This window comes from Lissotriton vulgaris, chromosome 5 (genome assembly GCF_964263255.1).
Source record: "Lissotriton vulgaris chromosome 5, aLisVul1.2, whole genome shotgun sequence".
NCBI classification, from domain to species: domain Eukaryota; kingdom Metazoa; phylum Chordata; class Amphibia; order Caudata; family Salamandridae; genus Lissotriton; species Lissotriton vulgaris.
In genome coordinates, this window is record NC_141693.1 from 1,345,031,946 (window position 1) to 1,345,057,304 (window position 25,359).

The following is a 25,359-nucleotide window of genomic DNA, read 5'->3' on the forward strand; positions in this document are numbered from 1 at the left end:
GATGTAATTAAAATGTATAGAGGTAAAAAGTCTCAAGATTTGGACTATTAACTTTATGATCGACAATGAAAAGCGAATTAATTTGAAGGCATGAAGATGAAACAAAAAAGTGTGACGTGTAAAGGGTAAATAATTGCCCAAAAGCTTACAGAGAGACCATATCTGCCTGTTTGAATCAACCTAATATGTTGCAAAAACTGCAGCGATTTTATCGCAATTTTGGAATACCAAGATAAACTGACAAACAATACTCCCTTATGTGCCTAAACTTGCTTTCTATACTGGAAAACATGTCATACTATTTATAACAAAATGATAGCTAGGAACATTTGAACATTTTACCTGGGTTCTTATTTATATTAAAGTCTGGTTTGTTTGCCTTTGTAAAAGAGGAATTCAAATCCTCCTCTATACACTTGTTTAAACCCTGTTAAAAATAAAAAAACAACAATCAATACTGATACTTTATATGTACAAAAACCATGCTGTGCTCACACTTTACACTTCTTAGTAACCTACACAATCTTTCTAAATAAAAAAAGGACGGATCAAAAGAAAACAGTTGGGATTGTGTGTTCCATAATGGATGTAATACAATCCATGTCATTACCACATATATGCCATTACAATGCAGATGCTTTTATCACGCATATTTAAATAAGTAAAACTCCAATTATATATTACCTTGTACCGCTCGCCACTAGGTAGTTATAGTTAGGTCGGCTTTTCCATAGACTGAGCGTTTTTTGGTTTGCTCTTAACTTTGGCCCCATTTGACGAAACTTCCATATCTATCTATCTATCCATCCATCCATCCATCTATCTATCTATCTATATATATATATATATATATAAGAGAGAGAGAGAGAAAGAGAGAGAGAGAGAGATAAAGAGAGATAGAGAGAGAGATAGATTTGTTTTCAAGACAAACAAAAGTGAGTGTAGACATAGAAGATGAGTTGGGACCATCAATTGTTCTTTTTGCATTCGTCACCCCGAGTGGGACGGTATGCCCAGACGTGCGTCCCGTGCCCTCCATGCCCCTTGAGTCAAGCGATCCTGGCTGATGAGGTTGAAACCATAAAATCGGTCCTAGGATGCTTGTTTCCAGTCCAGGGAGGACCTGACCTGGCAGTTCGGTCTGGACTTTTCCCATTGGGCGCAGGGTCAAGACTGATTTGCATATGGCTGGGTTCAAACTGGAAAGGCATGAGGTTAAAACTGCATAACCGGTCCTAGGATGCTTGTTTCCAGTCCAGGGAGGACCTGACCTGGCAGTTCGGTCTGGACTGTTCCCATTGGGCGCAGGATCAGGGCTGATTTGCATATGGCTGTGTTCAAACTGGAAAGGCATGGGGAGCAAAAAAACGATGGATTTAGGCCCAGATCCCTGTACTGGGGTGAATGTATGATATTGTTCTGCATTCTGTCCATCAGCTATTCATTTTGCTGGTGGGGTACCTCAGCGCCCATTCCCTGTTGTGTTGAAGGAGAACGGCTGCTACTGGCTCCACCGCAAGGGCAAACAGGAGCGGGGACAGTGGGCATCCCTGCCTTGTGCTCCTAGTGATTTCAAACGGCGGGAGAGTGCACCATTGAAAAGTAGTTTTGCCTTCGGTTTATGGTATAATAGCCGTACCCATGCCCAGAATCTTACGCTGCAGAGCAGACAACAAATAGTCCCACACTAGGGAGTCAAAGTCTTTAGTTGTATTTGTATTTGTATGTCGATTTGTAGAGCGCGATTGCTGCCCGGGGGCGTCCAAGCACTAAGAAACCAACAGAACAAGAGGAGGTAGCCAGGGCGTTATTGGGCAGCATTGAAGAGGAATGTTTTTAGCTGTTTCCTGAATGAGGTAAGATTAGGATTTTTCCTTAGGTGGAGGGGTAGGGTGTTCCATAGCTTGGAAGCATTGTAGGTGAAAGTCCTACCGCCAGTTCTGGATTTTTTTATATTGGGAATTGTGGCCGTGAAGGTCTGGTTAGATCGCAGATTCCTAGTGGGAAGGTAGTGTGACACTAGGTTGCGAGTGATGAGAGGGCCCGTTTTCCAGAACGCCTGGTGCGCAATGCATAAGGCTTTGAATTGTATTCTTTGGGGAATGGGTAGCCAATGCAGTTTTTTCAGTCCATTTTTGACTGATTGACGTCGAGGAATCTGAAGCAAAGTGCGCGCGGCACAGTTCTGCACCGTCTGTAGTCTCCGTATCGTGTACTCTGGGGCGGCGAGGTAAAGGGCGTTGTTATAATCCAGTCGTGACTGGATAAGGCCCTGAATGGCTACTTGTTTTGCCTCCATCGGTAGAAGATGGAGTACCTTCCTTAGCACTCTAAGGAGGCCGAAGCAGGTGGCTGCCAGTTTGGTGGATTGGGTGCCGAAGGACAGAGATCTGTCTAGCCACACCCCAAGGCTCTTGATGCTGTCCTTTGGGGCCGGAGGGGTACCCAGGCAGGGTGGCCATAGAGTGCTGAGGGAGTTAGGGTTGGCAGGGCCCAGGAGCATAAGCTCTGTCTTGTCTCCATTCATTTTTAATGAGGAGGAGGACATCCAGTCCTTGACTTCCTCTAGGCATTTCCTCAGCCCTCCTTTCGAGGTATGGTTAGCTTCCTGTGCCAGTGAGACCACTAGCTGAGTGTCGTCAGCATATGAAATGATCTTAATTCCATACTGACGAACAACTTCAGCCAGTGGCCTCATATATATGTTGAAGAGCGCCGGGCTCAGTGAGGAGCCCTGCGGGACTCCACATTTTGATGGTCTGCTGGTAGAGGAAGATGTTCCATCAAATACCCGAAAGGATCTGTCCTGTAAAAAGGATTCAAACCAAGACAAAGCTTTGTCCTTTATGCCGATGTTTGCCATGCGGTCCAGCAGTATGTCATGGCTGACCGTGTCGAAAGCCGCGCTTAAGTCAAGGAGGATCACTGCCACTGATCCTCCCTGATCCAGGATGTTTCTGGATTCCTCGGTGACCATGAGGAGCGCGGTTTCGGTGCCATGTCTTGGTCTGAAGCCCGTTTGGGTAGGATCAAGAAGCTGGTGGTTTTCGAGATATTTGATCAACTGGCTGTTAATGTGTCTCTCTAGGATTTTACTAAGCCAGGGAAGGAGAGAGATTGGCCGGTAGTTACTGAGGTTGGAGGGGTCCAGATTGGGCTTCTTTAATAGTGCTCGGACCATGGCTTGTTTCCATTGTGGCGGGACTACGCCAGTAGTAATGGAGGAGTTAAGGAGGTCCATTATGACGGGCAGGGTGATAGCCGAGGCTGACATAATGATGTCTGGCGGGGCTGGGTCCCCCGGAGACCCGGATTTGACTTTTTTTGCCAAGGACTCAAGAGTCGAGAGGTTAAGAAGAGCAAAGTGGTCCAACGTGGAGGAGGAGTTCAGGTCAGAATTGCTCGCGGTAGAGAGGGTGTTGGGAGGAGCAGGGAATGATTCATAAATGGTAGTGATTTTTTGCAGGAAAAAATCTGCCATGTTGTTGCAGTGTACTGCGGTCTTGGTCTCATCTAGACTGGGTGGTAATTTGGTGAGGCTTTTCACGATACGGAAAATTTCCCTGGGTTTAGATTTCGCTAGGATAATTTCGTTGGCGAAATAGGCTGTTTTGCTGGCCTTGATTTGTTCTTTATATATTTTGAGTAGTTTTTGGTATTGGATTTTGTTTTCTGGCAAAGAGTCCAGGCGCCATTTCCTTTCCGCTTGTCTACACTGACGTTTTGTAGTTCTGAGGGGTTCAGAGTACCATGGAGCTGATTTGTGACACCGTTTTGTGGTGGTTTTCCGTTTAGGTAGGGAAAGATCGAGTGACTTGGTGATCCATTCCTCATAAGAAAGGTTTGCGAAGCATGGGTCCTCATTAAGCGGGGGTGTGTTGCTGGACAGTTTTTTGGTCCATGTCTCGATAGGGAGGCGGGACCACGGTCTGGCTATTCTTATAGTGGGTTTGGTGGCTGGGGGTCTGGGGGTGTGCCATAAAAAAGGGACCAGTAGATGGTCAGTCCAGGGGAGAGGGAGAGGTGGACTAGTTGTCAAATTAGTACAATTACTGAAAACTGGGTCAAGCAGGTGTCCTCGATCGTGGGTAGGGGAGCTGACCAGTTGGTGTAATTGTAACGCGGCAAGGTCGTCGGTAAGAAGAGCTGCTGTGTGATCTAGTTTGGAATCGGAGTGAAAGTTAAGGTCACCCAACAATGTGAAATTGGCGGTACTGCTGACACGTTCTGCCACAATCCGTGCTAGTTGGATGTGGAATTGTTTTGGGGGGCCGGGGGGTCTGTATATGAGGGTGCCTGAGAAGCAGTTGTTCGGCGAGAGCTCCAGACTAAACGCTAGGCTTTCGCAGTCTGGGATGCATTCTGCAATAATTCGGCAGAGGAACTGCTCTTTGTGAACAATTGCTAATCCTCCTCCTCTGCCTTTTGGGCGGTCTTGGCGGGAGATTTGAAAGCCAAGGGGAATGGCTGTAACCAAGGCTGGGTCCGAGTCTAAGGTGAGCCAGGTTTCCGTTAGGAAAACAATGTCGGGCTTGTGCTCCTCCATCAAGAGTGCAAATTCGTTCTTATGCTTGGACAGAGACCTACAGTTAAGCAAGAACATGCGGTGCTCATGGCACTGGTCCGAGGGTGGGAGGGGCTTGAGGGTGGATTTGCAGAGGTTGTGTTATGAAATACCGCCACCACACTGCCCGCCGGATCAATAGCTTGAATAAATGAGAACAGGGTTTAGCCAATATTTAAACATCGTAATTTATTAGGGACATAGGCCTGTAGGCGTCTGCATAGTCGGCAGGCCTGCCTTGTTTTGGAAGGGATATGAGGCCCTCTCTCATGGTAGGCGGGACTTTTCCCAGCTGTAGTTCCTCTTCGTAGAGTTTTTTAAGAAAGGGAACTAGCATGTCTATGCATATTTAATAAAATTCATCCAACAGCCCGTCTGGTCCAGACGCCTTGCCCAGCCCCAGCTGCATAATGGCAGCTCTTATTTTGTCCTCTTCAAAGTCTGCTGTAAGAAATTCCCGTTGATTGTCACTTAGCCATCCCAACTCTACCATTACCAGGTAGGGATTTGTATCTAAGGAAACTACCCTCCGCGTTGCATACAGCGTGGAATGATGCGCCAAAAAAACATGCAGGATCTCTTCGGTGGTTTTGTGGGGGACCCATCTGCATCCCTAATTTCGATGACAACATTAGAAGACCGGGGTTTGTGTGTCATCCCTGCGAGAGCGTTACCTGGCTTCTCCCTCTCTCCATATTTCATAGCTTTGTGATATTTGCCACAGAATAGCCCCTTGCGTTCAGCTGTATTTTGATATTCTGTTAGGGTTTCCCTTACATCAGCTTACACCTTCTCTGTCCCTGTTGCATCCAGTTCAGCTTCTGAGTCCAGCAGTTTCCTCTCCAAGCCCTTTAAGGTATTGCAGATCTCTTTTAAAATGCCCCCCTGCTTTAGCAATACATATACCCCGTATCGTCCCTTTCAGAGCCTCCCAGACTATTGCAAAGGGGGGAACGGATTCTATGTTATGTTTGAGGAATTCCTTAAGTTCCCGCCCCAGTTCCATCCTAAAAGGGGTGTCAAGAAGCAGTTGTGCAGGGAGCTTCATGGACATGCAAGAGACAGTGTACCCCAGTGGGCACAGCCTCAGACAAACCGGGTAGGGATCTGAGTATGTTCTAGCTAAGTATTGAGTGTGAGAGATCCAGGCCCCAATGCCCTTGGACGCTAACCGAAAATCCCGTCTCGACCAGCTGGAGTGGGAAAGAAGAAAAATCCCCTTGGGTCAATTTCTAAACAACGAGAAGCCTTTCTACAAGTAATACTCACACTAGTGCACTCTTATTCTCATTCATCACTGTCCACACATTTCAAGATTAGGTCATATGTAATGGGAAGACCACTATAACACTATTATGTTAAAAAATATACTTTATTGTTCACATTTCAAAATTACTCCATAAAAACAGGAATGGCCCGTAAGTCAATGCATAAGATAGCACCAAAATTTCATAAAAACACAATACAATTAAAATATTTATCACAAAATGCATGAAAATATAAAGAGAGTGAAAAAACAAGGGCTAGACAAAAAAGGCTTAGTCTTAACAATTTACACATCCGTCATAATATCGTATTGCGGGCATGGAGATAAGCAATCTACAATTAGCTTTTATACACCAATGCCCAATCGGCGGATTGTGTAGCAAAATATAGCTGAAGTGGGCCGCAGAATAGTACATTCCCTCCTTATGTGCCCGGTGAGAAACGCACCATGTGTCGATTAGACAGTGCTCGTCGACGATAGATTGCAATTGGTGCTGGGCCTTTGGGTAATAGTGTGGCTGAGGGTGTGAGCGGTTGAGATATTGTTGTAAGGCGAGGTAGAAATCCCACCCCAAATGACGTAGGAGGATCTAATGTCAATGACCAATCCCCATAAGTTGGTGTAAAATATCTCCAGGCACATGCATCAAAGGAAAAACCCATCGCAAATGGGCAGATTCTCAGAATCTGCCCCTTTGCGACCGGTATTTTTGCATTTGGGATGCATCATCCCAAATTCAAAAAATGGCAATTTAAGGTATCTCTAACTTGTGATTACTTAAATTGCGATTGCATTTAAGGAATCCCAAATTGAGATTCCTTAAATGCAATGCATTAAAGTAAAAAAAAATAGGAATTTCGCTAATAGGGGGAGCAAATTACCATGAAGCAAAACGCCATGATAATTTGCAAAAACTTAGAAAAATGCACTTTTCAAAGTTTCATGTTGCGCACACACATGCCCTTAGGGCATGTGTGTGTGCAACATATGTGCACAGATCAATTTCAGGGGTGCAATAGGGTGTCATTTTGACACCCTTGCACACTTGAAATTGCATGAGCAATTTGAGAGTACCTACTGGTACTTGCAAATTGCTCATGCCATCTCCAATTCATTTCTTTAGGCTTGAAGGCACATAGGAATGAATGAGACAGCATTCCTTAATTGCGACACGCAATTTGCGATTCGCAATTAAGGAATGTTTAATTAAGGAATGTTTATGAATAGCTATTTTTATTGCGATTCCTCAATAATCGCAATTAAGGAATCCCAAAAGCCTACGTTGATGCATGTGCCAGTATATCATCTATTTTGGGACAGCAGTAATTAACTATTGTGATTGAATGAGAAGAAAACAAGTTATTTACCTGTAACATTGGTTCCCCAGTATTCTCAGAATCTGCCCCTTTGCGACCGGTATTTTTGCATTTGGGATGCATCATCCCAAATTCAAGAAATGGCAATTTAAGGTATCTTTAAATTGTGATTACTTAAATTGCGATTGCATTTAAGGAATCCCAAATTGAGATTCCTTAAATGCAATGCATTAAAGTTAAAGAAAATAGGAATTTCGCTAATAGGGGGAGCAAATTACCATGAAGCTAAATTTCATGATAATTTGCAAAAACTTTGCAAAATGCACTTTTCAAAGTTTCATGTTGCGCACACACATGCCCTTTGGGCATGTGTGTGTGCAACATATGTGCACAGATCAATTTCAGGGGTGCAATAGGGTGTCATTTTGACACCCTTGCACACTTGAAATTGCAAGAGCAATTTGCGAGTACCTACTGGTACTCGCAAATTGCTCATGCCATCTCCAATTCATTTCTATAGGCCTGGAGGCCCATAGGAATGAATGAGACAGCATTCCTTAATTGTGACACGCAATTTGCGAGTCGCAATTAAGGAATGTTTAATTAAGGAATGTTTATGAATCGCTATTTTTATTGTGATTCCTCAATAATCGCAATTAAGGAATCCCAAAAGCCTACGTTGATGCATGTGCCAGTATATCATCTATTTTGGGACAGCAGTAATTAACTATTGTGATTGAATGAGAAGAAAACAAGTTATTTACCTGTAACTTTGGTTCCCCAGTATTGGTAACTTCCATAGATTTCCATGCTTTTGTATCATTCTACGTCGTCGGCATGGGAGTCTCGATAACAAAATAAAATAGCAGTAGATACAAAAGAGAAAGAAAAAGGCCTAGGCCTCATTCCCTTTTGTATCATATTCGCCTCTTTTTGTAAAAGAGACCAAACTTAGGCATCAGCTAATCAGAAGAGCCTCACCCCTTAGAACCCTCCTGAAGGAACCTCAGAGCCTCAGATTTTCGTAGCCGTTGTGCAACAGTCACCATATCTGCTGAAGGCTGAGCTTTCCTCGGGGAGGTGGGTGGGCGCATGGGAATTCATGAAAGTTAGCAATACTGGGGAACCAAAGTTACAGGTAAGTAACTTGTTTTCTTGCCCCAGTATTAGAACTTTCATATATTCCCATGCTTTTGTATCAGAGTAGCAAGCAGTAAGCAATAAAAAACACATTTTGTAGCATAAATATACCTTGTAACAACCAGCAATGCATGAAGATACAAAATGTGCAGAATAAGGAAGGTGGGATAGAAAGGAAAGCTCACCAATCAGTGGAAGAGGTTCCTCAGGACTGCCTGGCCCCCAGCCATGTCTTCCTGTTGCAAGGGGTTCAAGCAGTAATGCTTTGTAAAGGTGTGCACGCAGCTCCAAGTCGCAGCCCTGCAAATGTCTTTGATGTGCACTCCCGCAAAGAGAGCTGTTCAAGAAGCCACTGATCTTGTGGAATGCGCTCTAACCTTGCTGGTCAGTGGCTTACCTGCTGCAGTATGGCAATGTAGAATGGCACTTGTAATCCACCTCACAATACATTGCTTTGATATAGGGAGACCTATGCAAGGACCACCAAAAGCAATGAACAATTGGGAGATTTACGGAATCCCTTGGCGCGATCCAAATAAAATTTTAAGCACCGTTGTATATCCAGAGAATGCAATGATCTTTCCGCTGGTGTAGTAGGGTGAGGAAAGAAAGCTTTAAGAATAACCAGCTCATTTGAGTAGAAGTACGAGGGTATGAATTTCGGGTTCGTTCTGTATTCCTTTTGAACTGGAGAAACAGCTCTTGGATCGTAAGAGCCTGAACTCCCCAATGGGTCTTGCAGATGTGAGAGCAAGAAGGAGAGCCAATTTCCAAGAAAGGAATTTCATGGCTGTTCAATGTATTGGTTCAAATGGGCCCTTCATGAGTTGAGTGAGGACCAAATTCAATTGCCAAGTAGGAGGCGGAGTTCTCACCGGTGGGTAGACATGGAACAACCCTTTGAGAAATTGTTCCACTATCCTGGAAGACCAAAGGGAAGGTCCAGACTCAGAACGCCTATCTGCACCAAATACAAAATCTCTTCGATTCGAGACTAAGTCTTGTTCGTGGAAGGGGCTCTAGCCTGGGAGAGAACTTCTTTTACTTCATTAGAGAAATGAAGATTCATAAATTCTCGCTGCTCAGAAGCCATGCTGTCAGGTGCAAAGACTCCGGATCCGGATGCCAAATTTGTCCTTCGGACATTGTGAGAAGGTCTGGAATGGTTCTCAAGGGAAGAGGAGGAGACAGCGACAACAGATGGAGTTCCGTGAACCAGAACTGTCTCGCCAAGCAGGGGCTATCAAAATCATCCTGCAAGGTTCCACTTTGATCTTCCTGATGAGTCTCGGGATCAGTGGAATGGGGGAAAGGCGTAGACAAATGTCCTTGACCAGGCTATCGAAAGAGCATTCCCCAATGATCCTCCGTGGTGAAGCCTGTTAAGACCGGCATGTCTTGTTGGTCGTTCTGTGGCAAATAGATCTATTGTAGGTTAGCCCCGCTGTTGAAAGATCTCGTCCAGAATCCACTGGTTCAGTTCCCACTCGTGACTGATCAAGGACAATCTGCTTAGTCTGTATGCACTCTTGTTTAAAACCCCTGGTAGGTGTTCTGCCTGCAGAGATATCTCGTGAAGGATCACCCATTCCCAGATTTCTTGAGCTTCCTGAGACAATGGGAGAGATCTGGTTCCTCCTTCTTTGTTGACGTGATGCAGGCCGTGGTGTTGTCCGTTCGGATGAGAACCTTTGAACCTCTTAGGCGAGGGAGAAAAGCTTGAAGAGCCAGTTTGATTGCTCTGAGCTCCAAGACATTGATGTGGAGCCGACGGTTCTGTGGAGGCCAATGTCCACTGACATGCCGGTCCTGCAGCACTGTTCCCCAACCATCCAACGACGCATCCGTCGTCACCACCTGAGGAGACGGATCGCTTACGAAGGATAAACCTTGGGACAAGTTTTCCTGTTTCGTCCACCACAAGGCCGCTTATTTTATTGCCGAGGTGATGGTCATCTTGTCATCGAACGACCCATGGATCTGTTCCCATTGGATGTCCAGCTGCTCCTGAAGAGGACGCATCCTCAATCTGCAGTGAGGAATTAGAGGAATGCATGATGAAATCACCCCCAGAAGAGATTTGTAGCGGCGTACTGAAAGACACCTTTTTTGTAAGTATAGTGCCATGGTCTGCAGTTTCACTTGCCTCTCCAAGGTTGGGAAAGCTTTCTTGAGATCCGAGTTCAAGATGGCTCCTGTGAGAAGTTGGCCTGCTATGCAGTGCTCACTATTCTAGTGATCACTATGGATCAGTCCAAACAACCCTTATTGATGATTGGTTGTAAGTCAACCTTATAGACCAGCTATCCTAGTAGCATGGACAAGAGCAGTCTTTAGGCTAAACTCTAGAGGGCGTGTTAAGCCAGCTGTTATACCATCACATATACCCCTTGAACACCAAGTGAAAGGACACCACACAAGTTGTTATGAAAATAAACAGATATTTATTTATAACAAACAGCACTGGACTCTTTATGAGGACAGGGCGCTAAGCACAATACAAAACTCTTGAAGAAATACTGAAAGTCGCACAATTTACAAATGCCCGAGGGGCACGGAAAACCATATACTATGGAAGTGGAATGCGAAATTACTAGCAGGTAAGTACTACTAACATAGGCTTTAGAAACGCTAGGCCTACAATGCTGAACCCTTAGATTAGAAGCAGGAGGCCTAGGGACGTCGTGTGCAGAGTGGAAACTCTCACGCGTAATGCGGGACAAAGTCTATGGATACTAGTAAATGCAAAAGTTAGTGTTCTCGGGCGAACCCGACTAAGTAGGTCAAAAACGAAAGTGGATCTAGACACTTAGAGAGTGGATCTACGCTGGAGCGCCTTGGTACTCGGTTTACCTAGCCCAGGGGCTGCGGCTGCATAGGGTTCAAGTGTCGTCGGGATTCTTCGTTGACGAACCAGGAGCCTGAAAGAAGAAGTTGCTGGCAGGCGACCAGTGAAGATGTTCGATGTGATCCAAGCCTGGAATGGTGATGGAGACGACCTGTAAGCAGAGGGGACCAAGTTCTGAATCACTAGCCAGTGATTAGATGGGCATCAGGATGGAACCGGATGAAGTCACCTCGACCAGGTGAGTGGGCGACGCTGGGCTCTGCAGTCTCTCGGACCAGGAGGCGTTTTCGGCGACCAGAATGGAGGTGCGAGCTGTCCCACGAAGGTATCTGCTGTCGGCGATGCTGGACCCAGGATTGGGGCAACAACTCTTGGCAAATGCAAGCCCACGCGGTGGACTCAAAATGGCGTCTGGAGTGGACCAGGAGGGTCCGGGGTGCTCCTCTGTTGGAGGGGAGCAAGGGCCAGTCTGGAGCAACCAGACCAGCGATGGATGAGTCGTAGTTCGTCGTCAGGAGGGCTACAAGCCAGCAGGCAAGTGGCCGGACAACGTGGTGAGCAGCAAAGAGCAGAAGGGCCCCACGCAGATCTCGTGGATGCTGGGGGGCTGGACTTCGGTGCTGGAGCTGCTCAGGGTTAGGGCTTCTCAAACCCCAAAGCACTCACTCGAGGATCCCTCGGCGGTCGTGCTGGATAAGCGTAGTGCAGTTCTGAAGATGGACGGTCCATCGAGGTCTCGTCACACTCACGAATCTCAGCTGGGCTGATGATGCAGGTAGAGGTCAGAGGTGCCAGGGAAGCCGGGTCTCGTCGTGCTGGTCGGTCTGGTTCCGGAGGAAGGACGTGCAGCAAACCGCAGGTTACTTAGTTGGTGCCCGCAGATGCAGGGTGACTACTCCTTAGTCACAAGGGAGAAATCTTGAGAAGAAGTCTTGAGTTCCTTTTGTAGAAAGTAGTTTCAGGATTCAAAGATGATCTAATTTGGAAGGGTCCCCGCTCCTACCTTTATTCTAAAGAAAGGGGCTGGTACGCGACTAGGTCCTGCCCATGGGTGGGACCAGGAAGGGGGGTGGTTACACCCCTCTCCCATGCCAGACTTTCCCCAGCTCAGGGGCTGGTGTGCCCCTGGAACTGGTTCAAGCCGGCCTATGCATAGTGAGCACCGGGGTGCCACTTGCAGTCACCTTCCTATTCAGCCCTGCCTACCCAGGATACACAAAACCCTGTCTGGGATGGTGCTAGCACCGCCCCTGACAGGAAACCCTTTGTCCAAGCTCTCCTCCCTGGAAGGACTCCCAGCAGCAGGAGTTCAGACTTGTGTCTGTGGTGGCAGCATCCATTTTGTGATGCTGAGGCTCGAGTTAACTTTAACCGGGGTTCACAGTTACACACATGTCGTGTCCCTCTAGAAGGGTGGAATGCTAACCCCGTCGCCAGAATTGGCGAGGGGTTAGTATTCCAATTCGTATGACACCTTACTCGACATGTTTTGATAAAGCGATACCAGAGTTGGCATATAACCGCGAGGATTATAATGAACTTAAGAGTATATGGTATGCGTTATCATGGAACAGCTATTAGGACTTGGTTCCGCAAGCTGCAAACGGGCTCAGCTCATGCCAGAGCACTATCTCACATGATTCCAAGCACTCTGCCTTCAGGATTGTTAAGGCCTGCCATAGGAGTGACTGATAGGAATACATGTGTCCATTTTAGGGTTAGATACAGGTATACTATATCTAAAGCAAAGGGTGATTACACCACCTTGCCCCAGCTGTCATGCAGCCAGTTGTGTCAGATTTAGATGGCAAGCCTGGGGTGGCATAATACATGCTGCAGCCCCTGGTAGGCCCTGGGTACACCTAGGCCCTGGGTACAGGGACTGATAAGGTGGCCCAGTACCAATTGGTATATGCACCTAAGGTACATGGAATCCATGTTACAGAGAGAGCAGTAGGCCTGGGGCCCTGAATAGCAGGGTCCCAGGTCAACTAAGTCGGAAAACCAGCAAAACACCAGGCAAAAAGTTGGGGGTAACCACAGTCAGGTATCCACCTTCCTACATAACCCCCCCCCCCCCCCCAAACGAAAGGAGATAAGGCTATCCTTGACCAGGTAAGCCTATATTGCCTGAGTGGCCATATGAGGTGGTACATGCACTGGCATGGTTACCCCCTGTATCATAGTCCACTAAGCAATCCCTCACCCTAAGGGTATCTGAGGGTCTCCACCAAAGGGAATCTCTACCTGTGGTGTGTTTTGGCAAAGTAAGAGGCTGGTGTGGGAATGGATTACTGAAGTGAGACTCCACTAATGTTGGGCTCAACTTCCTCCAATCACTATCCACCATATGTGCCTTTCTTTCCAGGACTGAGTTGCTGTGAGCTCTCAGGGTCAACCTCTGGCTACCTAAAGCTGGAGGCTGAGTCCCTCTGTTTGGCTTACTGGAGGGACAGGTCAGGTTAGGGATTTTTAGGCCCCAGGTTTGGCTGTGCCCAACAGTGTCCATCTGTGGGAGGTCCCTAGCTAATTTTAAGGGGGATACCTCAGGAGTTTGGTTTATTTTCACTGGGCTAGGAATACTAGCTTCAGTGCCCTTAATCGCTGATTGGGGAGTTCTTTTGGACAGGGGGCCCTTTGGGGTCCACCACTGGCCTTCCTGACCTCTGCAGCCCTGGGCTGACTGAGGCAGGGTAGAGAGGGGCAGGTTACCTGCTCCAAACTGGGTCCCACCTTGGAAGGGTCCACTGACATCAGGGGCTCTGCCAGGCTAGGCCTGACTACCTCTGGGGCAGTTCCCTCACAAGGGGTCAGATCAGTTCCCTGAGGAGGCTGATCCTTTCCTAAAGTCTGGTGGGAGGGAGATTTCTCTTCCTCCTCAATGCTCTCTGTCTGAGTGGAGTGATCCATAATTTCAGGCTTCACAACACTATTATCTGTCTGAGTTTGAGATGTGGCCATCACAACTCCACCAACCTTTTCAAGAAGGGACTCAGTTTGGGTACCGGCTGTGACCATCACAGCCTTGCCAACCTGTTCAGGAAAGGCATCTTTCTGGGATAGGGCTGTGACTGGCACAGCCCTCCTGACCTGTTCAGGGAGGGCATCTTGGACTGGGGTGGTGGCTATCACTGCCCCACTAACCTTACCATGGAGGTTTACCATTTTAAAATGGGTTTCTTGCTCTACCTCAGCCCAGGCTGAGACCTCCAAATCATTCCCCAGTAGGCAATCTACAGGCAAGTTTGGTGACACTGCTACTCTCTTGTGGCCAGTGGCACCTCCCCGGCTGAGATTTACCACTGCTATGGGATGATCTCTCTGCACTCCATCAATGTTCATCACCTGGTATGTGGCTCCAGGTATAAGTTGCCTTGAGGGGACTAGGCTCTCAGTCACCATGGTGATGCTAGCCCCTGTGTCTCTGTAGGCCTCAACCTTTGAACCATTGACGAGGTGCTCCTGTCTGTACTTGCCCAAAGTGTTGGGACAAGTTGTGAAGTTGGCAAACCCCATGCCAGTCTCACTGACAAGAGTATCTAAGTTTGGGGACCTGGTTAGGCCAGAGTCCCCAGGAACTCCCAAAGTAAATGCACCCAGATTCTTGGGGGCACTCCCACCACCTGGGGGATTACTACTAGTAGTAACAGGAGGCTGGGAAGTTTTACCTGGGGGTATGTTCTCCTTATTGTTGTTGGCCTTTGGGCAACTGCTGTCACTTTTGTAATGGCCTACCTGTTTGCAGGTATGACAATAAGGTTTCTTTTGGGTATTGGAAGGATTTTGGGACCCACCCTTTTCAGAGGAGTTTTGGGGCCCTGGGGTTTGATCAGAAGATTTATTCCCACCCTTCTCTTGAGGCTTGGTTGATTCCTTCCTTTGGTCACCACCCTGGTTCTTAGGCCTGACCCTGGTTCTGACCCATTTGTCTGCCCTCTTACCCAATTCTTGTGGAGAGGTCAGATCAGAGTCTACCAGGTGCTGGTGTAATAACTGGTTCTGACAATTACTTAAGATTTGCTCTCTCATAATTAGATTGTACAATCCTTTGAAATCAGTAACCTTACTTCCCAGTAGCCAGCCTTCAAAAGCCTTAGTGGTACAATCAACAAAGTCAGCCCAATCCTGAGACTGAGATTTCTGGGTGTCTCTGAACATCATCCTGTACTGTTCAGTTGTTAAGCCAAACCCATCAACCAGTGTATTCTTCAGGACTTGGTAATTGTTAGCATCCTCAGCTCTAGTAGTGAGGAGATTATCTCTACCTTTGCCTTCAAAGGAGAGCCACAAGATAGCTGCCCACTGACTCTGGGGGACACACTGTACAGTGCAGGCCCTCTCCAAAGCAGTAATCCATTTGTGGATGTCATCCCCTTGTTTAAAGGGGGGCACTATCTTACTCAGGTGTCTAGTGTCTAAACTCCTGTCCTTTTCTCTAGGTAAAATGCTGCCACCAGTGGGGTCTGCCCCACTCAATTTCTGCTCTCTAGCAAAAGCAAGTCTCTCTTTGGACAGGGCAAGTTCTTCCCTTTCAATCCTCAGATTGACTTCCCTCATCTTAGCTTCATGCTCTCTTCTCTGAGGGGATGTCATCCCTCTGTGAGAAGAGGTCTGAGAGCCATTGGTTCGAATGGATCTGTTAGAGCCTCTGGATAGAGACCTAACTTGTACATTCCCAATGTTAAGCCTGCCTGAGAGTGGCCCTGGGGGTCCCCCAAGTCCATTCTCATGCCTGCTTAAGTTGGTCCTGGTGAGTCTACTGACTTCTACCGGACCCTTGTCTGCCTCATCCCCTGACAACTCTGGTTCCTCCTCCTCCTCATCACTACCTGTTCCATTGAGGTGGAGGTCAGGGTCCCCAAGGGTTCCCACTAAGGGGGGCATGTTCCCATCTGGATTAGGAGGGCCTGTGTTAGAAGCCCTCCTGGCATCATAAGTCTCTAAGAGATCAATCAGGAATGGGATGTTAGGGTTAGAACCCTGTTTTAGCTTCCTGGAGGTACACACTTGTCTCATCTCCTGGAAGCTAAGAGCTGCATATCTTGATATGACCTGTGGAGGGTCAACTGACACAAGGGGGGTCTCTGAGTTCCCTCCTTTGTCTGACATGCTTCTAGTGTGGTGTTAGTGATGCACCTACCTACACTATTTGTTTGCCTACTGATCCCTTGCTAAGAGTTGTAGTCAGGGTGTGCTAAGCCCTGTTGAACTACAACAGCTGGTTCAGTAGAACTCAGAGTATTCTAAGCTAAGTTATATGTACCTTTGTACTTATGTGATCTTTCAAATGATATTCTTAGGATACGTGTGGTAAAACAACAGCAAGCTCAAATCCCAACCGCTGCTCACCAATGTGAGAAGTTGGCCTGATATGCAGTGCTCACTATTCTAGTGATCACTATGTATCAGTCCAAACAACCCTTATTGATGATTGGTTGTAAGTCAACCTTATAGACCAGCTATCCTAGTAGCATGGACAAGAGCAGTCTTTAGGCTAAACTCTAGAGGGCGTGTTAAGCCAGCTGTTAAACCATCACATATACCCCTTGAACACCAAGTGAAAGGACACCACACAAGTTGTTATGAAAATAAACAGATATTTATTTATAACAAACAGGACTGGACTCTTATGAGGACAGGGCGCTAAGCACAATACAAAACTCTTGAAGAAATACTGAAAGTCGCACATAATTTACACAAATGCCCGAGGGGCACGGAAAACCATATACTATGGAAGTGGAATGCGAAATTACTAGCAGGTAAGTACTACTCTCATAGGCTTTAGAAACGCTAGGCCTACAATGCTGAACCCTTAGATTAGAAGCAGGAGGCCTAGGGACGTCGTGTGCAGAGTGGAAACTTACACGCGTAATGCGGGACAAAGTCTATGGATACTAGTAAATGCAAAAGTTAGTGTTCTCGGGCGAACCCAACTAGGTAGGTCAAAAACGAAAGTGGATCTAGACACTTAGAGAGTGGATCTACGCTGGAGCACCGTGGTACTCGGTTTACCTAGCCCAGGGGCTGCGGCTGCATAGGGTTCAAGTGTCGTCGGGATTCTTCGTTGACGAACCAGGAGCCTGAAAGAAGAAGTTGCTGGCAGGCGCCCAGTGAAGATGTGCCTTGCCACCCCAAGCTTTATCCACCGAGCTACTGGAAATAGAGGAAGCAATCACTATCACAGGCACAGCTGAACCTTCGACTCAAACCAACGCAAAGTCCAGCAGAAAGAACAAAAGGAAAGGTAGGAACCGTTCCCTAATAGGGGCAAGGCTTAATATAGAAGAACCATCACCTTCCACTGCGATTTCAGACACTGATGCCCGGAGCCTGTCACCAAGTGTCCACCTGTCCCCTTCGCCCGAAGCCTAAGACAGCGCGCCAATAGAGTCCTCATCACAGTGCTTAAAATCAACACATAATTCCATAAAAAAGATGACATCAAAAAATGCACCAAACAGAAACTTCTACAATTCAAAATAATCCAGTCAGGCCAGACTCCAGACAACAGTGAAATTAAATCGGGTGAAGAAGCCGCAGAAAACAGGCGGAATGCCACCCCTCCGGTCACGACCTCGGAGACATGTTCGGAGTCCAAGCCGAAAACAACTAGTACCACGGTTATGAACTTTGAAACTTGTCCTGAGCCCAAGCCAAAAACAAACAGCGCCCTCTGGGCTACGAAGCTAGATAACGACCAAGGCGGGGGCTCACTCGCCTTAGGTGCATCATCTTCTAGCCATGCCCTTGATCAAGCTCCTCAGGCCTTCAAGAGCCCACCGACGATTCCAACAAAAGTGCTATGTCAGAGCATTCCAACCTCAATTCTGTTTATCCCAGAACATACATCCAGAGGGAATGAAGACATATTGAATAGGGGGAACATTTTGAGACTCCTGCACTCTTCAAAAAATCTAGCAAACATCAGCTCGAACGACCTTTTACAAGTAGGGTTCCAATCAAACACCTCGACCCATCAGCCTGACATTACCAAAACTACCTGGATCTCGCCGGAGATAGCTAACAAAATCTTGGAAGAGGAGGCAATGTTCCAGCAATGGGGAATTGCCTTGAAGCTGTAAAGGCAACCCCGCTATCCAACTCCGCTTTTAGCCTCCATCCAACCTCAGCTTCAAAAAAACTCAACTTCAATATTAAAGGGAGCTGGGAGCTGCTCACCGGGGCAACGTTACCGACACACTAAAAGTCCCCAATGGGGCCAATATCGCAATCAAGATACGAACTTGTCATTATCGACAGACCCTAATTGGAGATGTATTCAGCGCACTATCGCGACAACGACTGCTGATGTTTGACAGTATGGGCAAGCGCCCTTTAACCCCTTGGTGGTACGTAGGGCCACAAGAATCTGTTCATGGAACATCAATGGCTTAGTTAATAAAAAGAACGATACGGAGCTCATACAATACTTAACCTCATTCGATCTCCTGTTAATACAAGAAACTTGGGAAGATAAAGTATTTGATCTACAGGGGTTTACGTCACTCTGTATGCCAGCAATCAAAACTTCAACCTTCGCCCGCGGTTCAGGAGGACTGATGGTATTCGCCTCTATAACATCAATAGGCGAATTTAGGGCTCTGGACTTTCACATAACCCCCCGCAAGTGTCATACAGGTGGTAAAGCTCTCACTCCCTCTAACAAAGCAACACCAGGAAGTTATTATTATTATAAATACATACATTCACCCCAAATGTAAACAAAAATCGGTGGAAGAGCTGGGGCACGTTTTTCAAAAAATAAGGGACTCCGGGGAGTCAGACACCTTCATCCTGGCTGGTGACTTTAACATGCTTCTCATCAGCAATGAGCAAGGCACTGACCTCTCTTATGAATTAGACACAGCATGGGGCGTGCCGCCGCAAGGTCGAACAAAAAATAACAACTTAACGAAACATTCAAAAAACCTTCTTTGGCAATTGAATACCCATAACTTAAGGGCCCTAAATGGACGTTATGCTGAAGATGACCCACCGGCAGCCACTTTCCACTCTAGCACACAATCCTCGCATTTGGATTATATGTTCATGTCTTTAGACATGTTCAGCTGGATAACTTCATTCAAAATAGACGTGAATGACTTCAGCGATCATCTGCCCTTGGTGGCTGAGATAAAAACCAATCCGGCAGAGGAAAAAGAACGCTACATTAGCCCAGAAACAGAAGTCAGTGCAAACTTAAAAAGGATAGGGTGCAATCTTGACAACATCGACCTTATTGGTTCAATCTCGAAAACCCTCTTCCACCAAATTAATTGCTCATCTAAGTTGGCGAACGTCTGGCATGACTTCATCATCACCATTGGGGAACAACTGGGTAGTACCAGGCCTTCCAATTCTTGCCTGGTGAGAGGACCCTTAAGCACGGGACAGATGCGGTTGGATATGAAAATACAAAAACGCTTGATTAATCAAACTCTGAGGAAGATACGAAAGGATCAGGGAAACCCTAGTCTGCAAGTAGTGCTGAGGGAAGCAAAAAAGCAACTCAAACAGCTGAAATGGGCAAGTCGAAAACAAAGGAATGAAGAACTTTGGGGGAAACTTGTCCACGAAGGAAAGCAAAAAAACAGTTCTAGGTTCTGGCAAATGGTGAAATGGATCCAGAACCCGGACCATCTGGGGCAAAATTCGCACATAGCAGAGGAAGTATGGACCAAATACTTATTGTCACACTTTAATAATGATAATATAGGAGATACGACAACAAAGGCTCCCTGCATGGAAATCATAAAGCTTGGTCGTGATGGTAACCCCAGCAATCAAAGCGGGACAAGCATGTGTGGACTGGGGGAGTTTGAGGGTATGACCTTACCACAATCAGAATCTTTAAAAGGGGAAGGAAGACCCATAAAGGACATGGAGACAGGGCTCACGGGATACACCCCAGTAGACATCGGGCGTCAAATTACCAAGGGACGACCGAATGGGGCCCCGGGACCGAATGGAATCCCCCCATGTTGTACAAATCTGACGTAGCCTTTTGGAGTGCATCCTTGTGTCAGGTCTTTAACGAGGCCAGACTTACTTTATCCCTTCCGGACTCCTGGCCTGGGTCCGTCATTAGCCCGATATATAAACATGGGAGCAAGAGTAATCCGAATAGCTACCGTCTCATTGCTTTGCTTGACATAGAAGCAAAATACTTCAGTGGTCTCATTCTGGAAGAACTATCGGCATGGGCGTCCGAAAAAGCCATTATCCCTTCCAACCAAACAGGTTTCCGTAAAGGCCAAGGGACAACAACCAACATCATGGCCCTGTCCCTACTGATGGGCGAAGCAAAAACCACCAAGCTACCGCTTTTCCTTTCATTTATTGATTATACGGCGGCCTTCGACCATGTGGACCGAAACAAACTTTGGAAAAAACTATCCACTTGGGGCATTCCGAAACATCTCTTAGATGTCCTAATACTGCTTCACTCTAACACCTGGGTAAAAATTAAACTTGGAACTGGCCAGCACCTCTCGAAGCAGATTAGGACAACTAAAGGACTAAAGCAGGGGTGCCTATTTGCGCCAATTCTATTCAATCTGTTTATTTCTGACTTACCGGAAGAACTTGAAACTTGACAAATGCCGTAATCATGCGCCCAAGCTAGGAAAAGCCACCCTCCCTAGTTTGTTACATGCGGACGATTTAGTGCTGATAAGCCGGTCGCCAATAGGCCTTCAGCATCTTTTGAATTGTACCCATGCCTTCTCGGTAAAGAATGCCCTAGAAATAAACCTCAATAAATCTAAGGTCATGACGGTAAACTACAGGAAGAAAAGGATCCCTTGTTGGTACCTGAACGGAGTAAAGCTCGAACGGGTAGCCACATACAAATACCTTGGCGTCGTGCTGGATTCTAAGAACACGTCTAGGCCTCAGCTCCAGTCCATCCGAGGGAAGGCAATAATGACCCACCTCGCACTGAAATCACTAAAGACTAAACTCCCTGACCTCACCCTTAAACCCTTCCTTGAAATCCTCCGAGCGAAACTTCAACCAACGCTCACCTATGGGAGCGAATCGCTGCATGGGAAGGACGCTGCATTGTTAGACACAGTCATAGCCAATTGTTACAGGGCCATCTTCAACCTTCCCAAATACGCGTCTCCGGCCCAAATTCGTTTAGAATTTGGGGTGGTCAAACAAACACTAGAAAGACGGAGTGCATATGTAACTAACTGGCGCAAGATCCGCGACGCAGACCCGGACTCCTTAAATGCCAGCGTCTGGGAAGAGCTACTCAGATGTCGCACTTCACTGCCTAGGGACTACCTATTTGGATCTCTTGATGTGCTAGGCTTATCCGATATTTGGGAAACTGCCATAGACCACCAGTCCTTCAAAAAGTTGGCAAAAAAATCTGCCCGAATAATCTCGGCAATAGAAGATAAGAAAGACCTATCCAACAGGGCGCATGGATGGATAACGGTGGGAGATTACGGCAAAATACGTCCACAAGCATATCTTAATATCGGGATGAAAATAAAAATCAAAGAAAAGTTCCTGAAATTGCGCCTTGGAGCTATCCCGATATTACCGCACCTGCCGCCATGGGAGAGAACTCACGCCTCGGCCCTATGACGCCTGTGTAAATCTGGCAAGGAGGACATCATCCATGTGATATGTATTTGCCCGAGACTAATGGACCTGAGGCTCAAGCTGTTGCTACCTTTTTGTTTAGATCACACGCTGTTCGGACCTGTAGGCAGGCAGTTAAACTTTGTTTTTCCTCCAGCGAAATTAAACTGAATTGTCAGATTGTGAAGTTCTTTGATTTAATGAAGGAAAGATTCAAGCACACTTGAAAGACTCATTGGGACTTAATAACAACCTTGAATTGACAATAGTAACTGCTGTATTTTAAATAATTTGTACTGTTATATGGCATTTTAAATAATTTGTACTGTTATATGGCGTTTTATATTTTTGTAAAGATTTTAATTAATCATATACAAATAAATATATTACTTATTACAGTGAAGATGTTCGATGTGATCCAAGCCTGGATCAGTGATGGAGATGACCTGTAAGCAGAGGGGACCAAGTTCTGAATCACTAGCCAGTGATTAGATGGGCACCAGGATGGCACCGGATGAAGTCACCTCGACCAGGTGAGTGGGCGACGCTGGGCTCTGCAGTCTCTCGGACCAGGAGGCTTTGTCGGCGACCAGGATGGAGGTGCGAGCTGTCCCACGAAGGTATCTGCTGTCGGCGATGCTGGACCCAGGATTGGGGCAACAACTCTTGGCAAATGCAAGCCCACGCGGTGGACTCAAAATGGCTTCTGGAGTGGACCAGGAGGGTCCGGGGTGCTCCTATGTTGGAGGGAAGCAAGGGCCAGTCTGGAGCAACCAGACCAGCGATGGAAGAGTCGTAGTTCGTCGTCAGGAGGGCTACAAGCCAGCAGGCAAGTGGCCGGACAACGCGGTGAGCAGCAAAGAGCATAAGGGCCCCACGCAGATCTCGTAGATGCTGGGGGGCTGGACTTCGGTGCTGGAGCTGTTCAGGGTTAGGGCTTCTCAAACCCCGAAGCACTCACTCGAGGATCCCTCGGCGGTCGTGCTGGATAAGCGTAGTGCAGTTCTGAAGATGGCCGGTCCCTCGAGGTCTCGTCACACCCACGAATCTCAGCTGGGCTGATGATGCAGGTAGAGGTCAGAGGTGCCAGGGAAGCCGGGTCTCGTCGTGCTGGTCGGTCTGGTTCCGGAGGAAGGACGTGCAGCAAACCGCAGGTTACTTAGTTGGTGCCCGCAGATGCAGGGTGACTACTCCTTAGTCACAAGGGAGAAATCTTAAGAAGAAGTCTTGAGTTCCTTTTGTAGAAAGTAGTTTCAGGATTCAAAGATGGTCTAATTTGGAAGGGTCCCCGCTCCTACCTTTATTCTAAAGAAAGGGGCTGGTACGCGACTAGGTCCTGCCCATGGGTGGGACCAGGAAGGGGGGTGGTTACACCCCTCTCCCATGCCGGACATTTTTTCCAGCTCAGGGGCTGGTGTGCCCCTGGAACTGGTTCAAGCCGGCCTATGCATAGTGAGCACCGGGGTGCCACTTGCAGTCACCTTCTTATTCAGCCCTGCCTACCCAGGATACACAAAACCCTGTCTGGGATGGTGCTAGCACCGCCCCTGACAGGAAACCCTTTGTCCAAGCTCTCCTCGCTGGAAGGACTCCCAGCAGCAGGAGGTCAGACTTGTGTCTGTGGTGGCAGCATCCATTTTGTGATGCTGAGGCTCGAGTTAACTTTAACCGGGGTTCACAGTTACACACACGTCGTGTCCCTCTAGAAGGGTGGAATGCTAACCTCGTCGCCAGAATTGGCGAGGGGTTAGTATTCCAATTCGTATGACACCTTACTCGACATGTTTTGATAAAGTGATACCAGAGTTGGCATATAACCGCGAGGATTATAATGCACTTAAGAGTATATGGTATGCGTTATCATGGAACAGCTATTAGGACTTGGTTTCGCAAGCTGCAAACGGGCTCAGCTCATGCCAGAGCACCATCTCACATGATTCCAAGCACTCTGCCTTCAGGATTGTTAAGGCCTGCCATAGGAGTGACTGATAGGAATACATGTGTCCATTTTAGGGTTAGATATAGGTATACTATATCTAAAGCAAAGGGTGATTACACCACCTTTCCCCAGCTGTCGTGCAGCCAGTTGTGTCAGATTTAGATGGCCAGCCAGGGGTGGCATAATACATGCTGCAGCCCCTGGTAGGCCCTGTGTACACCTAGGCCCTGGGTACAGGGACTGATAAGGTGGCCCAGTACCAATTGGTATATGCACCTAAGGTACATGGAATCCATTTTACAGGGAGAGCAGTATGCCTGGGGCCCTGAATAGCAGGGTCCCAGGTCTACTAAGTTGGAAAACCAGCAAAACACCAGGCAAAAAGTTGGGGGTAACCACAGTCAGGTATCCACCTTCCTACAGCTCCCAGGAAGCGTGCTGTCCTGGATGGGACAGGAGAAGACTTCTCTTTGTTTAAAGTCAGAATTAAATTCTGAAAGAGGTTGGTACATGCCCCAACCACATCCCTTGCTGCCTCCCTGGACGGAGCCTTCAGTAACCAATCGTCCAGGTTAGGAAAAACCTGAAAGTGATTCTTCTGCAGAAACGCTGTTACTGGTGCCAGCACCTTCGTGAATATTCTCAGGGCTGAGCGAAGACCAAAGGGTAAAACCCGGAATTGAAAGTGGCTCTTGGCTACTGTAAATCGTAGAGACCTTCTGTGTGCTGGGTGAATCGGAACATGAAAGTACGCATCTTCGAGATCGAGCGTGGCCATGAAATCCCCCGGGTTGATTAGACGTAGAACGTCTGAAGAGAGACCATCCGGAAAGACAGGGAGATGAGATAGGTGTTGAGCTCCCTGAGATCTAAAATGGGGCGCCATTTCTCTAGCGTCTTCCTTACCAGGAAGAACCTGGAATAGAATCCTTCTCCTCCTGGAGCGGAGGGGACCGGCTCTATAGCACCCTTCAGGAGCATTTTATGAACTTCGAGCCGCAGAAGACGCAGATGTTTTGATGGGTCCCCAAGCAGGGGGCTTGGATGGAGGGATTTGTGTGAATTGTAAAGTATGGCCCTTTCGAATGATGTTTAGCACCCAACGGTCTGATGTTATCTTGGACCAATTCTGAAGGTATTGTGACACCCTGCCTCCTTCTGATGATCTTTCGGAGGTGGGCACAGTAGGAAGAGCCAGGAGGCCGCTATTGTCTCTTGGACGTATCACATCCTTGGCGAGCCTGCTTCCCTCGGTTATTAGGTCTTGAGAAATTCGAGGACTGGCCCTGCCTTTGCTGATAAGGTTGGCGGTATTGTTGTGAACCTGAGCCATATGATGAATAACTTTGCTGTTGATAAGAGCCTCTGTAGTTGTTGCTGTTGCCTCTGGAACCTCTAAAAGGAGCCTTAGAGTACTGAAGCGTACCCAGAGATCTAGCGGTCTCAGTATCTTTTTTAATATCTTGGAGAGTGTCATCTATCAATTTTCCAAATAATGCTTCTCCATCAGAAGGAAGATCCAGGATTTTATTCTGGATTTCAGGTCTAAACCAAGTTGCCTTACGCCATCTCTGGCGACGAAGGACCGCAGCTCCAGCCAAAGAGCGGAATGCCATGGTGGCAATGTCCATTGCACAGTCAATGATTTCCATTGATGTAGCCTCACCTTCCTGCAAAACTTTTTTAGCC

General features: G+C 47.2%; 1 protein-coding gene across 1 annotated transcript in view; it reads right to left on the bottom strand.

Moving 5' to 3' along the window:
• SYCP1 (synaptonemal complex protein 1) overlaps positions 1 to 25,359 on the bottom strand; it is a 5,090,281-nt gene that overhangs the window by 5,004,100 nt on the left and 60,822 nt on the right. The window contains exon 2 of the mRNA XM_086919665.1: positions 343 to 427. Within this exon, the coding sequence (XP_086775791.1) occupies positions 343 to 427 (85 nt within the window). The remainder of the gene's footprint in view (positions 1 to 342; positions 428 to 25,359) is intronic.